The sequence below is a fragment of the Tympanuchus pallidicinctus genome, unplaced genomic scaffold (assembly GCF_026119805.1).
Source record: "Tympanuchus pallidicinctus isolate F22 unplaced genomic scaffold, pur_lepc_1.0 scaffold8, whole genome shotgun sequence".
NCBI classification, from domain to species: domain Eukaryota; kingdom Metazoa; phylum Chordata; class Aves; order Galliformes; family Phasianidae; genus Tympanuchus; species Tympanuchus pallidicinctus.
Window position 1 is genome coordinate 12,623,036 of NW_026294802.1, and position 17,146 is coordinate 12,640,181.

General features: G+C 47.8%; 1 protein-coding gene across 15 annotated transcripts in view; it reads right to left on the minus strand.

Annotated features, from left to right (window-relative positions):
- Positions 1-17,146, minus strand: part of RBFOX2 (RNA binding fox-1 homolog 2) — a 162,924-nt gene that overhangs the window by 51,978 nt on the left and 93,800 nt on the right. For all 15 annotated transcript variants that reach the window (XR_008202692.1, XR_008202696.1, XR_008202694.1 and 12 more), the window contains one exon: positions 5,367-5,591. Coding sequence is in view for 9 of the 15 variants with exons in the window: in XM_052668249.1 (XP_052524209.1) it covers positions 5,367-5,591 (225 nt within the window). In the remaining 6 variants the exon portion in view is untranslated. The remainder of the gene's footprint in view (positions 1-5,366; positions 5,592-17,146) is intronic.

The window sequence follows — 17,146 nt, forward strand, 5'->3', positions numbered from 1 at the left end:
GGAGGTTTAGGTTGGATATCAGGAAAAACTTCTTTACAGAAATGATTGTTAAGCGCTGGAACAGGCTCCCCAGGGAGGTGGTTGAGTCACCACCCCTGGATGTGTTTAAAAACCATTTGGATGTGGTGCTCAGGGACATGATTTAGTGGAGGGTTGTTAGAGTTAGGATAGTAGGGTTAGGCTGAGGTTGGACCTGACGATCTTGAGGGTCTTTTCCAACCTGAGCAATTCTATGATCCTATGAACAAGAGTCCCACACCTAAATTCTTCATTATATAGGCAAAAATATGAAGAAAAGCTGTGAGTTTTGTTGTTGTTCTGTTTTGCTTTTTTTTTTTTTTAATATGCACAGCACAGGGCTATTTCCTGCACGCATCCAAGTAAGTGAAAGCGGTAGAGTTCTCAACACTACTCAGTATTCTATGCATGTCACATCCCTTCACTCGTCTATCAGCTCTTTTCCTAAGTGAAGATTTCATTTCTTCTCATAAAGAACCTGCTACACCCTTTTCATCACCACTATTATCCTTCTCTACGCTGCTTCTGGATCTCCTCTAACCTTTGAGAGATACACAGCACCACCACGGCTGTATACGCACACGTAATGATATTTTCTGATTTATTCTCTATTTCTCCTTTGAAATCATTTTTAAATCTGCCTCACTAGACGCAAGTCTGGAAAGCGCTGACAACCAAAATAATCTGCCTCGTACTCAAAGCAAATTTCTGATGTTAAATGTCAGAGTTTTCTACCTCCAGACAACGATTTCCAATCTGTGGTGTCTGAACAACCAGCAGCTACATACTTAGTGGGAGCCTGCTCCTCCTCACATCTACCTGCTTAGCTGTATCAAAAGAGTACCCAGGATCCTCATTAAGCATATCTCTCACCTGAAATACCTCAACAAGAGCAAATGCTTTAATTACTGAAGTGATGAAAAATAATTACAGAGGAAATTTTTCCTCTATTTCAGACTAGGTAAAAAATACCCGAGGGAAAGTCATCCTCATAGCATCATCATAGAACGGTCAGATTGAAAGGGACCTCAAAGCCCACCCAGTCCCACTCTCCGCTGTGGGCAGGGCTGCCAGCCCCCAGCTCAGGCTGCCCAAGGCCCCATCCAACCTAGCTGAACCTTCAGGCATGGAGCACCCACAGCTTCTCTGGGCAGCCTGTGCCAGTGCATCACTGCCTTCTGACTGAAAGATTTCCTCCTAACATCTAACCTAAATCTCCCCTCTTTTATAGCCTTTTCACTTTGTCCTGTCACTATCAGACAGTGTAAAAAGTCATGCATAATAAGTTGAGGAACCTCCATAATGCTGCTGGCTCCCTCCCTTCTCCACTCTTGGTGGACGCCTGGGCCACAGCCAGCTGACCCAGCAGCCTCCCATCTTGCTTCCAAACGCAGTACACAGGGGTCCCCCACCACAGATGTGTCTTCACAAAACCTGGAAGACCCTTTATGGTGTGGCAGATGAGTTAAATATGCCTCAGTATGGCGAGTTGAAAAGCCGAGAGACACGCTGCTCTGTAATTAAATAATGCTTTATATTGGTTCACGACAACGCAGTGCCGAGGCGACAGCACCTGCCATTTTCATGCAAAGTCATTTGCATAAACTTACTCCTCGACTTCCATAGCTCCAGCTGCATTCTGTAATTTATACAGACACACAAATTCTTCCCTCTGACATTAACAAGAGAAACGAGCTGAATAATCAGCTCACAGTATTAAGTGCAATGCATTTACTATCAAGCAAGCTTTTGTAGCTCAGCGATGATTAATCTTCCCTCTGCGGGTAGAGCACTGGGAGATGCAGCGAGCTGACAACTGCTCTCGGCTCCTGGCCACGCTCTCCATGCACCTACCTTGAGACAACAGCATGTGCTGGATTCCTCCAAGAGCCCCTCTAATTCATTAACCCAGCGAAAGAATTGGACAGCTTTCTGCCGGGTCAGTGAATTCAAGTGGCTCACGTGAGGAATGCCAGAGCTGGTAAACAGGAGTGGGAATTTGTGCTGGGAGCCAGATCTCTCCTTTCTGACAGCGGTGAATCTTTAGATCAGCTCAGCTGCCAGAGGAGCCACGGCCTCGTTAGCATCGCTCCCTGGGGCTCTCTGCGCTGGGTGTCTCCAGCAGGGAGAACTCGTGTAAACCAAGAAAAGGGAAGGTAAAGAAGCCAGGCAGCCCAGCACTATAAAAAGTGAAATGCAGAGTGTCAACAGTTTAAGAGACAGGCTGTAACAAGCAGAGCAAGTAGGCCAAATATGGTCTGCTACCTCGGGCTATTTTTAAGGCAGGTCTTTCAGCTGTGCTTTCGGACAGTATCAAGAGAAAGGACAGATGCTCGGAGATGATGACCAGGAGACCCACATGCCAGACAAGAAACAAAGCTCCATGGATGAGGCCTGATCCTAAAATAAAAAGGTTCCAAAGTATTAAGCTGTTTGTATTACACCACCTATTGTGTCAATTCCTTTTCCGTGCCCCTGCTCCGAGAGCTTTGAATGCTTTCCACCACACTCTGGCCTCCAGAACCAAGCTCACCCTCCGCTGATGACACCAACCAATCAACCCCCTTCACTTGGGAGCTTTGCTCAGCCTAGAGGAGCACACAGGAAGGCATGGACTTTGACTACCAAGGTTTCTTTTACTTATGTTCACATCTGCTGCTTGACCTCAGCCTTCCGGATCACTGTGTATTAACTCAGCAGATCCCACAGCTAATCTCAAGTCATTCAATCCAACTTGTTTGTGAGATCCTGAAAAGTTCCTATGAGAAGACACCCCCACGCTGTACAAGGGACCCCAATACAGACCCCACTACGCTGCTGTGTAAGTCAACACCAACCAAATGATATTTCTCTTTCCATGAGGGACCTTTAAGTCACACCATATTCTGTTACTTCTGGAATTCTCCTTAACATTACCAGCCTGAAAAGCCAAAAATCCACACAACCTCTGCCATCTCGCTCTGTCCTGCCAACAGGGCAGCCATACAAGCCTTGTTCTTAAAAGCAAGGAGGGACCTGATCCGCCTGACCTAAGGAAATGTGTGAACTATCCCATGGGAGCACAGGCTTGCAGTCAGCGGCTAAAAAACCTGCCAGATATTTAGTCAGGGGTATCGCCTTCGCACAGATGACAGCAGCTGTGCTTGTCAATCCCAATAATGGGAGGGGAGGATCGCATATCACCCGCAACGAGTTTTTGCTATGTTAAAGTTAGCACTGGCATTTGAGCAAGGCAACAAAATGAAGGGAAAGCTCCTTAAAGCATAGCAGTCTATTCCACATAGATTGGACGTGTATGTCAAACAAGCAATAACCAGTCTGTGTGACAGACAAGATGCTTGACGTTAGCTGTAGATGTTCAAGATGAAACAACCAACCTGTTCGGCTGTATTTTAACAGCATGCTTTAGCTTGAGCAACTGCTGAGCCTTCTTCCTCCCCCTAGATCCTACATCATTAATCAGCATACTGAGAAGGAGAAAAGTTGCAAGCAATTACATCCCAAGGCACCCTACGGAATGAAAATAAATTCATACAGTAGGGTTCCTGCACAGAGAGATAGAGGGACAAAGGCGATCCAAAACCCAATGCATAACAAGTGTGGGAATGCCTGCGGCCGAGCTGCCTTCCCCCTCCCCACGTGCCAATATCTGGGATGCTCTGGGTTCGAGCAGTCCCAGCTGCACCCTCACTCCCTTCCGGCCATGGAGACTGACTTTGCACGCTCAGCTTGCATCTTTAACCGCGTTAAGCGCTCGCACCAGACGTGCCCACCTGCTCCCAATAACCAGCATCATGCATTACCCTGCCTGCTTCCCAGATCACCTCTCCCAGTCACGCTCCCTCCTGGCAACACCAGCTTCTCCCTGCAGTCTCCCAGCAACGCTCCCTCCCACACACAGGCTGCTCGTCCCCATCCCCGGTTGGCGCGCACACGGCGGGCTGCGCAGAGCCGGCGCTGGCTGATGGGAGGCAGAGCCAGGCCCTGCAGCACTGTGGGGACGGCTCCTAATAAGGAAGAGGAGCAGGAGGTTTGGCGAGAGCCTGCAGCCAAGGTCAGGGCTCACATCGCTTCCATTAAAAAAGAAAGGCTCTCAAGCTCTGGGCAAAGATGGGAAGAGCAAATGCCCACAGGAGAAAAGGCACGGCTCCAGTTTGCTCCCCATTTCCACTCTTCTCATCGACCCAGTTGTCTGTTGGAGATGGGCAGCCCAGATCCTCCAGGCTCAAACAACATGCCTTTATGACAAACTGCATTTCTGCATGCTGTACCCTGCATCGGCCTTAGGTTTTATTTCCAGCCTGATCTCTTCTTGTCTATGTTTGCATTTGCCTTAGGCCAAGGAAGGCCTTTCAAGTTCCTTTTACACACTATCGATGTGCTTTACTGGGTTTGTACCGTCTTCTTCTCCCAGCTGAGGCGTTCCCAGGATAAACTCAATGATAACTTATCAAAGCCATAGCTGGTGTTGTCAACCAGAGCCCACTGCAGAAGCAGCAAGGCCCCTTGCTGGGAGCCGTGCACACTCGGGCTGGCACTATCAGCTCTTCCCATCGCTGGCACTAAATTCACTCAGTACTTACAGGGGGGAAAATAATCTCTATGAGCCAAACACCCAACTACAAGCAAAACTGAAAGCATTAACAGATTAAATCCACCCCTGAGCACCGAAGGCTCTCACCATAAGGCTCTTTATTAGGAAGTTAAGTCTTAACAAGTGGCTTAAGGGGTGGATAAAGCTTTTCCCGGGATAATCTGTCAGCATGTTGCCCAGTGCCAGTTCCAGGCCACGGGAAGAAGAAAGCAAAAAACGTAAGAAGGTGAAAATCTTTGTTTGGTAAATGGACGCCTAGTAGCTGAGAGGTCCTCTCCTATCTTTGTCCCTGAAGCTCCCTGCCATTTTCAGAAAGTCAAAGAAAAGTGTTTTTCTACTCTGTTAGCTTCCTGAAAGCAGAAGCATTCCAGGATTACACCTACAATACACGTGCTCTCTCAAATCCTTCCTGCTGTCAACCTTCTAGAACTTGCCTCCACCACATTCATGTGAACCATGTACCAATTGACTCAAGGTAATTAATCTTTCTAGGAAAGACTTGTCTTTGGACAGCACCACCGTGGTAAAAGCACCACGATCTCAGGTGCAGTTGCAGGCATTTATTTACAAGGGAAACACGCAGAAGGGGAAAGATGAGAACGCGGCAATGAATCATCAGAACCCCTGGCTTTTTGCCATTCTCTCCTTCCCAAGCGTAGGACTTTCTGCACACTTGAGCAACAGGCAGCCACCTCCTGCACAGCTGCCCGTTCCAGAGGCACCGTTCCGCTGCCCCGCGCTTTTCCGCACTTACTGCGAGAGATCCGTTCTGCGTGCTGGCTGTGGTCGTGCTCTGCTCGCCGTGCGGCTGCGTGCTCCCGTAGAGCGTCAGATTGTGCTCGCTGGTCTGGCCTGCATAGTCCTGAGTGTGTGGCACCCCGTACTCTGTGGGAATCCCGTTCTGTGGGGGTGGCGGAAATGGGATTGTGGTGAATGGCTGCACCATTGCATCAGGAGTTGCTGCTGGCTCCTGGTTACCCTGGAGAAAGGAGAAAGCAGTTTATCACACCACAGAAGACGGATGGATGTATCAGCCTGAGAAATCATCCACAATCACACGTATGTTTCACAAGGTTCATGCAAATATCCCATTCGCTTCCACAGTCTGCTATTTTCTTCTCTATTGGGCCTTGCTCCGCTGAGTCATCACATTGGTTTTTAATCACACTTGGGCAACTTTCTCACTTCTGGGTGGCACATGGAGAACCATCTATGGGGTTTGCAACTTGCTCACACCTGAAATCTCATGAAAATGCTTCACATGCAGTAAGGCATTATTTTGAAAGGGTAGAGAGGCTCTGGAGTCTTGAGAATGGGAATGGAAGCACACAGAAGAGCAGGGTGCTAGGTCCATCTCCTCCAGCCCCATCTTCACAGCTCTGCACCCAGGCACACAGTGCTGAAGGGCACACTGTTGCATTACAGCAAGAGAAAGAAGCACACATCTGTGCAGCAGCCCCTTCCCCTGAGTTGGCAGCGATGAGCACCGAGCACAGGTGCAGCTTTTAGCACACCAACTGCACAACCCAGAAACAGCCAGCTGACTGTGCAAAATATATCCCCAGAAGACATCTCATCCTACTACTCCTGAAAAAACCCCGGCAGCAAACCCAAAGCCTGCAGCACTGCAGGGCTGTCGTGGAGGGGGCAGGAGGGAGCTGGGGGTGACCTTCACGAGCCACCCGGGTGAAGGACAAGCGTCTCAACATTGAAACCCAGCCCTGGGAAGCCCAGCCTGCTGCACTGCTCCTACTGCCACAGCAGCAAAACCCACAGAGAAGATTTATGAGAGCACGGCTGTTTGATTTATGTGCGTGTCAACAGACTAATCCTGATTTTAAATTTTGGCTGCTGTTCCAGCCCCTGGTCCTCCCCCTCAAAGCCCAGAGGTACACCAGCATGCTTAAACCAAGGGAGAAAAAGGGAGAGGGAGCTTGTCCTACAGACAGGAGACGCAGAGGGGAAATTACCGAGCAATCTTCAGCAGAGAGCGCACAGACCTCCCGCTCTTTTCCTCTGCCTGCAACCATCCCTTCCCAGCCCAGATGACAACCACAACCTCACTGCTCCTTCAGGTGTCGGCCCAGTGCTCAGCCTGCCCACCAAGGGCCACGTTTCCTGGAAGAGTCGGGTTCGCTCCTCAGATCAGGGCTGATCCTACTTCATTTGTGCTTACTCTGTCTCCTGCCCAGTCCCGGCAGTGGGGAAGCTACAGGCAGCCTCATCTGTGCTTAAAATCTGAGAGCCTTACCAGCACTTTGTTATACCCAATATCTAGCATGCTTCCATACAGCTCAGGTCTGCCTGTTTCTTTCATTTTAATCATAGCTTAACATCAACCGTTTAACACTGGATCCAAATACTGAACTGTCTGAGTTTTTGTTCGCTTGGGTTTTATTGCTGGTCTTTTTTTTTTTTTTTTTTTTTTTTACATTTCAAGAAATGCTACGACGACCCCTGGGAAGATGCCACAGCAGAAACTATTTCCAATCTTCTTAGAGCAAACCAGACTCACAAGCCCATGGCACCCGACAGGAGGAAGAGAATGTTAATTAGCCACCAACAAAACTTATTGTGCCTTCTTCCCAACAGTGTGGCGTTGCTCCCTAAAGGACGTACTCCAGCATTTTGTTTAATCTCACCCCTCGACTGCTTAAAATGCCAGCCCACAAACCTCGTATCACCGTATTTCCAACGTTCCCCCCTCCCTCGGTTAACACGGCACCCCTTCTAGTTTAAATGCTTTTCAACCTTTCAAATATTTTCTCTCCCTTCTTCAATTATCTACAAGTGTTTGAAGGATGAAAAATGCTATCTCTCTCTCTCTCTCCCCCCTATTTCTTGTGGTGTTTTGATAACACATTTATTTTAAGCTTAATCACATCTCACAAGCCAAAACAGCCTGACAACTTTATTTATTACTTCTCTCTGACCTTCCTAAGATTTTTAAATAAGGGATTTTTAGTGCAGAATGGAGTGTTTTAATACCATTCTAACTTCAGGGTTTTTTTTTTCTAATCTCATATTTATAATAATATTAAATATACTAAAATGCAGAAATCACGCCTCAGGTTATCAGTAAATCTATTGCTACTATGCTTGCCCAGCTTTCACTATCCAAAGGAGTACCTGTATTTGAAATTATTTTTCCTCTAGCTGTGATTACTTACACGTTTCCTGTCTAATTACTTTTTAACATTTTTATTTCCTTCACTGCTTCCTTCCTGCCCCCACTCATGTCTATGAAGGGAACTCCTAATGTGTTCCCCACAGGTTTCATGGTGTACTGATACCCCCCCTCTTCTGCCACTCTGCCCAATTTCAGCATTCACCCAACGCTTTGTATTTTCAAGAACACGCACAAAAAAATCCCACTTATGTTCCAAGAGAGAACCTGAACTCCTTTCCCTACCTCCAACCCTTTGCAGAAGGGTCCTGCAGTCAGAAGCGCTGATTTTCCCACATCCCAAGAGATACGAAGCGCTTCAACAAAACCCTCAGTGAAGGCATGCAGGAGGGAGACGCAACCAAGAGAGCCGAGCTGGAAGTATTTTGTCTATCCTGTCTCAACGACATGCCTCCCTGCACCACCAGCACTGCCTGATTTAGCTCGTGAACCTCTCAGCATCATGACTCAACATCGACAGACTGAGATGAATATGTCAAAGAGTAGTCACCATCCCCAAACGCACGCACAGATGCCATCGCGGGACAAAGAAAGCTCAGCTGCAGTTCCCACTAATTACTGCTGTTATCAACTTGTGCGATAGCATAAAATGAACCTAATTAACGTCCAGGCTCGGACAGACTCTTTTCGCAGCCACAACACGAGATGGATGGTGGTCTCCAGGAAGGAAGCCTGAGGGACACCCAGCTGCAGGAACAATTTTGGCAGCTCCAGGTTAGCAGATATGAATTCATACTACCACTAGCTGCCATCCCATGCCTACCAAGCAAGGATAGGCTGTTCCACACAACTGTAACTCAGAACAATTAACCAAACATACACCCCTCAGAAAGGGAAAAAGCCTCAGTACGACACAGTAACTGACAGTTCAAAGAAAACCAGAAACCCCTATGTTGTATACTCACTCAGCTCTCAGGCTCCCACAGGAAGCACTCACACAGAAGGCTGGGATTCAGAGCAGCTGCCTTCCTACCGAGCTCTGACACCGGTCTCACCAGCACACCCTGCCCAGTGCACCAGCAGGACACGGGACACCAGCCTGGGCTCCCAAACCTCCAGAGCTATGGCCGTGCCTCGAGGTGTCAGCTTCCCTTCTTTGGGCTGTGGTTTCACCTGCAGCTCATCCCACGCTTTGTTTGAAAAAACAATTCAGCTAAGCCAGCGAGAAATCCTAAACAGGGACACGTTTTTAAGAGCTGATGCACACGTACCTTAATTAACAAGCTCTGCGGCTCCAAGCTACGCAGCCAGGCGAGACGCAAACAGACGTAGCGGAACCTCGGTACCTCGCAGAGGGGAGGAAGCCAGGGACGCCTCAACCAGCACAATGTGGTTCCGCAAACGCGATTTCGGATGAATTCTTTCAGCAGACAGCAGGTGGTGATCCAAGATCACGGCACCGAGCGCGAGCACAAAAACATGCACAAAGGCCTCCCACTTCCATAAAGCTGTCAGCTAACAAAGATCAGTTTATTTTGTGAGGGGCTGGTTTTGTTTCGTGCGCTGGAGAAACGAGTGTAATCAGAGAGACGTGAAAGGAGCCTCAGAGTGAAGTGACTGTGGATCTCTTCTCTATTGGCATGCCAGAATTTGTACAGATAGCAAAGAGGAACAGATTAAAACGGCAATTCTGGTAAAACTGACCTGGTGCAATTTCTGCATGGACAACTCCATGTGAAGTGCCGTAAGCTCTGCGTTGTCCGCTACCTTACGAAGAGCCATGAGCTTCAGAGGAAGGCGCAAGGCAATGCTATCGTACATACACATCAAGTAACCTCTCCAAAGTACTCTTCAGCTTTGGAAACCCCCAAGCACTGCAATTGATAGAGCACAGGGGGGGCCAGCCCACTGTTGACAGGTTTGCCTTCACCATGCCTGTGTTATTAAGCCTGGGATGGGCTGCCTCCCATCTAGCTGCAGGCAATTAAGGTGTTTGTGACAACCGCTGTGCTCCCGGCTACGGCTGTTTGCTCTCTGCACAACCCTAATCCCTTCCGTAAATAGCAAAAGCTGCTCCTAGGTCCAATCTGCAGAGGCAACAGCTCAACCTGGAGCCATTGCCCAGCCCACACTGCCCCTGATCAGGACACAGGAACTCTCACCATTCCCCTCTGACTGGGTCACAGCTGGGCCAGGGGGAGCAGAGCGCACCCTCCCCAGGCTCCTGGCACTGAGGTCCCAACCTCCAGGCACACGCTGCCTCCACCCTCTGTGAGTCTTTTCAGCACGTATCCCAGAAAAAAAAAAGGGGAAAAAAAAGAGGAAAAAAGACTTGCTTTTTATTGTCAGGTTAGTTTTGTTCCCAGCTGAGAGCGTTGAAACATCTTGGCAAAGGGCGAGGAGAGCAGGAGCCAGAACAGTGAGGGAGTGGAAGAGCGGGGAGGGAAGGGCTAGGGGACATCAGCGGTTCTCACAGACCCTGGAACTGAAGCTATAATCTTTCAGAATTGTCCTTTGGCTCTTCAGGTCATGAAAACATTCAAAAATAAGCGATGTGTATGGAATAATTAGTGATGGCTTTTTACCTCCCCACATCCCACTAAACGCTGACCCAGCCACGTGAATTCCTCAGGTACCTGAGAACACCACACAAGCTCTTTACCTCCACTTTCCACATCACGGCCATTTCATTCCTGTTCAGTTTCTGAAGAGTTTTAAAACTTCGGGTCTTTGCTCTCTATCAATCAGCCCTTTAGCACCTATCATATAGGCAAAAAAAAAAAAATCTACAGAAGGAAAGTTGAGAGATGGAAAGGATGTACGAAGCTAAAAGGAAGGGAAAAGGAAAGCAGAGAAAGAAGAATGAAAATAGACAAGTGTCCTAGAAAGCAGACATGATTTCCCCACAAGTGTTACTTACTGATTATAACCCCCCAGGGACAGTAAAAAACAACTCTGAGTACAGTTACTACAGAACCATCCCCTGGTAGCTCTCTGCACAAACCTTTGCTGAGCCCAGGGGTGCATGGTCCTAACCCAACACCCACACCACAAAAGGCACTGCTGTGGCTCCAGGGCACAGTGCTGGCATGCCTGTCTGTTGACCCAGATGGATAAAATCAACCTCTCTTCCCTTGGTGCAGATTGATCGTAAATGCACTTGGAGGAAGATCACAATAATGGAGGGCTTGGGATTTGATTTACAATACTCTGTGGATTTCAACCCTTACATCCAATAGCAATTCCTCCTTCGCCCTCCCGGAAATAAAGTTCTACCTACAGGTAGTTTTGCAAGAGTTTGGTGGAGTTTTATGTCAGTTTTGTTAAAAGCTGACAGGCTCACATTCACGTGTTTTTTTTGAATTTAAACTTCAAGCAATCATTTTAAGGATGCTCTTTTTCAATTGGCTCAACTTTAGCCTAACTGAGCTGACCTTCCACTAAAATAGCTGCCTGCACACAGACAGGCACACATCTAACCATTTAAAGGCATGTTTCCTCCAACTTCCTGGAGCAAGCTTGCACTGATTATCTAATCTTCTCCTTCCTTTTCCTTGATATGTAAAGCAAGGGAAGAGTAAGTTATCTTCCAATATACACTATCATTCCAGGCCACCAAAAACTGTTCTGTAAAAGAAAACAGCTGGCTTTCTTGCCTTTTTTTTTTAATGCATTTAAGTACTTTTTTTTTTTTTCTTTTTTTAATAGATAAGTTCAAACCTCACTTTTATAGGAAAAGAAAATAGAAGATTACAGTCTCATCTTATTGCACTACCCCAGAAGCACTCACTCACCCCAACACAGCCATTTCTCTTAGCACTATACAGCAGAACTACGCTGGCTTGCCAGCCTGAAACGTACCCACTGGCTTTCAGGTTTTAATACTGATTTACTGCGCTTGAAATCTATGTTATTCCCTCTAAAAAAAAAAAAAAAAAAAAAAAAAACAACCTAAAAAAGTGAAACCTTACTGGCAATTAAGGCATCCTACCAAATGCTTTCAATCAGTTCACACTCTCTGGGGTTGATTAGGAAGAGAAATGTGCTTCATGAGACCCCATCAAGGCCTCAACATCTGTTTCCATTCCACATTAGAAATGAAACTACCTCTGAACATTACAGGGAAGAGGGGGGGCTGAGGATGAAGGAGAAAGGTCACCAAGATGGATGCTTTCTAAGCAGAAAAGCCAGCAGGCAAATGAAAGGCCAGGCTCGCATTTTCACTCTAGACCGGTCCTTTAGCATCTGCCCTGGCAGTGTTCTTCCCAGCTCTGCAATCCCCTGAATGAATATTTTCCATTTGGCATTCATTGTCAATGTTCTTGGGAGAGAGATTTCTGCAAGGCGACCAGCTTTCAACAAATCAGTATGAAAGCACAGCCTAGAACGTGCTCCATCCAGTCTCACACACTAATCCAACAGGCACCCGGCACGGTGGAAGCGTCCCCGTACGAGTGAGATTACTTCACTGTTCAGCAAAGAGGGTTAGGTTTCTTCTTCCAAACCAGAATTGAAATGAACCACAGCTAAGACACAGTGCTCTGCAGATGTGTCACGTATGTTTAATCCGAGCTAACTGCCATCAGCTTTGCAGCGGATTAGCAAACTGATCACACTCGCACCAGTGTGGATTCCCACACTGGGAGGCAGCGATAGTGGGGAAGAAGAGCAGTATTGGCTGGGCTGGGAGTGGCCTGCGTCTGCAGTGGCTATAATGCAGCACAGTGCTGGTTTGCTACCTGTCCCAACTGCTAACCAGCAGCTGGTATGTTCCACTCAGGAATAAGTGCTGCATAACACAGGAATGTCTATAGGGAAGAAAATCCCACAGTAGCTCTCCGGCAGGATGTCGGGGCAATCCTGCAGTCAGATAGCAGCTTTGTTTCGAGGAAGATGGCAGCTCTCCATGTGATGCTGCAAACCAGCATCTTTCTCCCCAGACCTGATCAGGGACCTGGGCTGGACGGAGCGGCAGCCGTTCCCACTCATCCACATCCTTGCTCTGTGGAAGGGCTGTCTCCCAGTATCCGCAAGCACATCACCAAACCACACTGCATGAAGGGTTATTCCCGAAGCTTCGGAAATTAGACTTCATTCCTGAAAAGTTAAACCCTTAAGAAGCTCATTCAGCCTCTTTTAAAGATTTGTATCTACGTTGGTCAGAGGAATTTTTCAAAGCCCTTACTACGTGACATACCTATCTGCAATACTCTTCCAGATCTCTCTCTAATACCTGGTGCTCTTCTAGGAAGGGTTTTGAAGATGGCTTCTGGCATACAGCTTCCCCCTCAGTGGCAGGAGATGTGTGATGGTGCTGCTCTAAGCTGGCTTAGCTAGAGGATGGACAACCAGGGAGAAAATTTAAACCTCAAAGCCCAGCCAGTCATCTCCATCGGTATCACACAAGCCCCTTCTGTCCCCCCATTCTCACCAGCCAGTGCTAGCCCTCCACTCCTGCCTGCCCAATTCCAGCTCCTCCCAGAAAAGCTGCCAATTGAGGAGGAGGAAGGGAGAAAAATGCAGGGAAGGCGAGCACATCTGGAATCAATTGGGAAAGCTCTGAATGCCTCGGAAAGAACTGCAGAGCTGGCAGAAAGCAGAGCAAGAAGTCGCGCTTTCAGACGTGACTATGGAGCAAAGGTGGAGGACGAGACGTATGCAGCATACTGAAACAATACCAGAGCTCCTCCTGAGGTTTTCTATTTGTTTTTTTTTTTTCCTCCCCTCCTTTTATGCAGGCAGCTAAATCTCCCAGCCCTGTCACTGCTGCCGGCCCATTGCGGGGACGGCCACAATTCAGCGCTGAACAGACGGGCTCTGATGCACACAGCTCCAGCCAAGGCAAACGAGACTCATCTGTGACTCAAGTGCCAGGGTAACAAAGCAACAATATTATAATCAATCTGCTGTCGGGGTGCGGTGGGGAGGAAATCTGTGACTTGGCATATGCTCCAGAACAGAAATTTGACAGTTTAAAAACGCAGATTCCTTCCCACAATAACTTTCCGTTCCAGTAACGCGTTCTATCTTCTGTTACTTATTTGTTCCAAGATGAGTTTTCCATTTTCAAGGAAGGTTCCTTTATGTATCCTGGAAAGCAGGGATGCTGGAAGGGAACAGGGGGGTCACTAAGAAACAACTCACCAGAGCAACAGCCTGGTGAAAGGCACGAGTAACATCATTTGGGCATGTTACCACCAAGTAGGAAATGGGAGCAGTATCACTTTAGCACGTGGCCTTGGGCAGGTAAGAAACGGGGTACACACTTCCATATGCACATTTTTAAAAAGGGAATTAAAAAAAAATTAAACAGGAAAAAGCTACAAAAGTGACCACAAACCCAAACCAAAACGTGGCGATACGCTGGAAAAACTTGAAAGCCCCAATCTATTTTTCTTACTGTTAAAAAAAAAATTAAGTGCCAACTGATCATTTGGTGAAAGTATATTAATGGTTATGGGAAAAAAAAACAACAACAAAAACCAAACAATGGGCAATGGGCACTAATAGTATTTAATCTAATGAGCAAAGGCATCAAGAAAACCAATAGCTGGAGCTAATAAATTCAGCTCTGGTAAAACTCACCATTTTATTCTGCTTACTGATTTTCTAAGTGGCAGTCATGAAGTTGGCCGCTGAGAAGAATTCAGTCCTCTCCTCGTGCCTTGCTGCTGAGAGCGCTCCCTGATTCAAAGCAGAGGCATCAGGGTGAGGCATAAGGGCCTACAGGGCAGACGTGGCCAGAAGACTACGTAAAGGATGATCTGTAGGACCACGCTCTGGAAAGCTAGGAAGAGTTGGTGGAAATCAGTGTGCAAAGGAAAGCAGGTGAGACTGAGCAGCAGGCTCGTTTATCAGTACAACGGCTCAGTCTCTCTGAGAGGAACAAGCACGGCTGCAGCTCTGTGTACCAGCTGCTGTGATAAACTATCCACCAGCCTCGGAAGAAGTGACTCCGCTTCCTTCTCCGGCTGCTGCGAGATCCAGCCGTGTCACGGCCAGAAGTTAGTCTGAACAATAGCCTTCTGTTCAACCACAAACCCAGGCGGCCCGCCTTGGATCAGCCCAAGCAGGACGCCCACTGCAGGAGGAGGCTGCAGCATATGGCCGGGGCGGGCAGGCGGGGGACCATTCTTCCTGCACAGCCCGCGGATACGCCACATTAACTGCGGTTGGAACGCACCTGAAAGCTGCTTTATCCCAGAACAAGAGGTGCTGCCGACACGTAACATATTATTGCCAAAACCTGCTTTGCTTATGCTTCACTTCCAGAATGTCCCAATGTAAGCTAGCATAATAGGTGTTTATTTACATGCCGCGCATGGCAGGCATCTCAGGAAAGACGACCCCTCTGCTTCTAAGCCCTTACAAAGCCTCCTTCCCCTCCAGGCCTTCCAGCTAAGGTGTGTTTACTGAATTCCTGTTGCAGCCAGCAACCAGCTCAGGCTTCTCCTGCGCATGGCCCTCCTGAGCCTCACCAGCGTGGCAACGCCTTGAGCATTCAGTTTAACAGCAGAAAGGCAACGAATATTCTGAATAAACTAAATCGTTTCTTACTGGCAGCCACACTTTTAAGCTGCTATATATTACTGAAGCTGAATCGATAGACTTAAAAGTTCAATTGATAGACGAGCTTCTCATTTTGATGACATGCCCGCCAGCACCCACAGCTCCATTAGTGTGTCACTATGCACATTCCCATGACATTCAGCCCTTGGTGACCCTCAGCAACCTCCACCTCTATAGTAGTGTCTACCAGCTTGCTTCTACCTCCAGAAGAGCAGAAAAGAGACTACAGAGGACCAAAATCCATCCTGCCAGCCAGCTCCCTCCTACCCACATCACCAGGATGCAGAAAGCCTCAGGATGTGGGCTTGGAGAAGAGCACCAGCATCTGGCAGCCAGGAGCAGCACCCTGCACCCAAACCAAGGAGCAAGCCTTTGGCACAAAGAGAAAACAGCAGAAACACACGCCTGGCTGCTTCTGTCAATCTGTGGCAGAGGGGGAATGCCCAGTATTCTTTTTTTTTTTTTAAATATATATATTTTTAATCATATTACTGAGAGGAAATGCCGAGGACTGCTGCAGTCCCTGTCCCTTGGGGCTCTGCTGCTGCCATCCGGCTGTGCTGCCTTTGCAGCGATGAATATTTAAACAGGGCAATAAATATTTCAGAGCACATCCATCCCGATGAGAAGTCTATTAGAATAAGAGAGAGGACACAAACATGCAGGGCCATGGCCGCTCCCTGCTCTGCCCCGACCACATCCCCTCTCTCCAGCCCTCAAAAGGCACCTGAACACCTCAAATATTCATGAGCACAGCTCCCATTACTGTCCAAACACACTAAATAACACAAAAAGGTAAAAAGGTGCTCCACTTTCCAGCAAGGTGTGCTTCCACCTCTCCCGGGGCTATTGGCTCTGGGGTGCAGCGATCACATGCTGGGAGAATCTGCTTTATGCCCCCATAGTAGACCTCGAGAGTGCAACAAAAAACAAAAACCACTAAACCTAAAATCTCAGTGCCTGGTGGAGCAAAGAAGTGTGAAAGCCCGTATCTTTCCCCCACAGCTCCTCTCCTTCATTTAAGTGGTGCAGTCACGCTGGTGTTTCTCAGTCGCGAGCAGCTCTGCTTGGCTGTCTGCAGGATGCTAGCAGATGCACAGAACTTTGCCATCACTGGAATGAAGAAAATTGGCTAGAAAACAGGTTTAGGACACAGAAGAAAATGCTTTCATTTAATCAGCTGTCATCTGCATGTCATTCAAGTTAAGGGGGGCTATTTTGACTAGCACAGTGCTAGAAGCTTGGTTCTTCTTTTTTTTTTTTTAAATCATGTCCATAAAGAAACCTTAAGAAAAAAGTTCAGGGAGAAACACAAGTTTTGAAGGAAATCAAAATCCCATATAAGACACTTGAGGCTCTGATATTATGCAAGATTCCAAACAAAACAAAAGGGCATGCTCAGAACTGGACTCCCATGCTAGCCACCAGTGCTTCCCTTCCCAGATCCACAAGGCATACAACACTGAATGATCACATAACAGATAGGGAAGCATCAGAAAGATTAATTAAGCCTGCCTTGTACAAAGGTTGGATATTAGGAAAAACTTCTTCCCAGGAAGAACGGTGCTGCAGTGGCACAGGCTGCCCAGAGAGGTGGTGGGGTCACCATCCCTGGAGGTGTTCCAGAACCGTGTGGATGTGGCACTGAGGGATGTGGTCAGTGGGCATGGTGGGGGTGGCTGATGGTTGGACTGGGTGATCTTAGAGGTCTTCTCCAACTTTAATCACTCTGTGAAGGGGAAGCCAAGAAGACACACTCACAAGGGACAGCCAAAGGGTTTACCTAAGTAAGGGACAAAACTGGTCTCCCACAGCCCAGAAGTGACCTGCACTGGGCC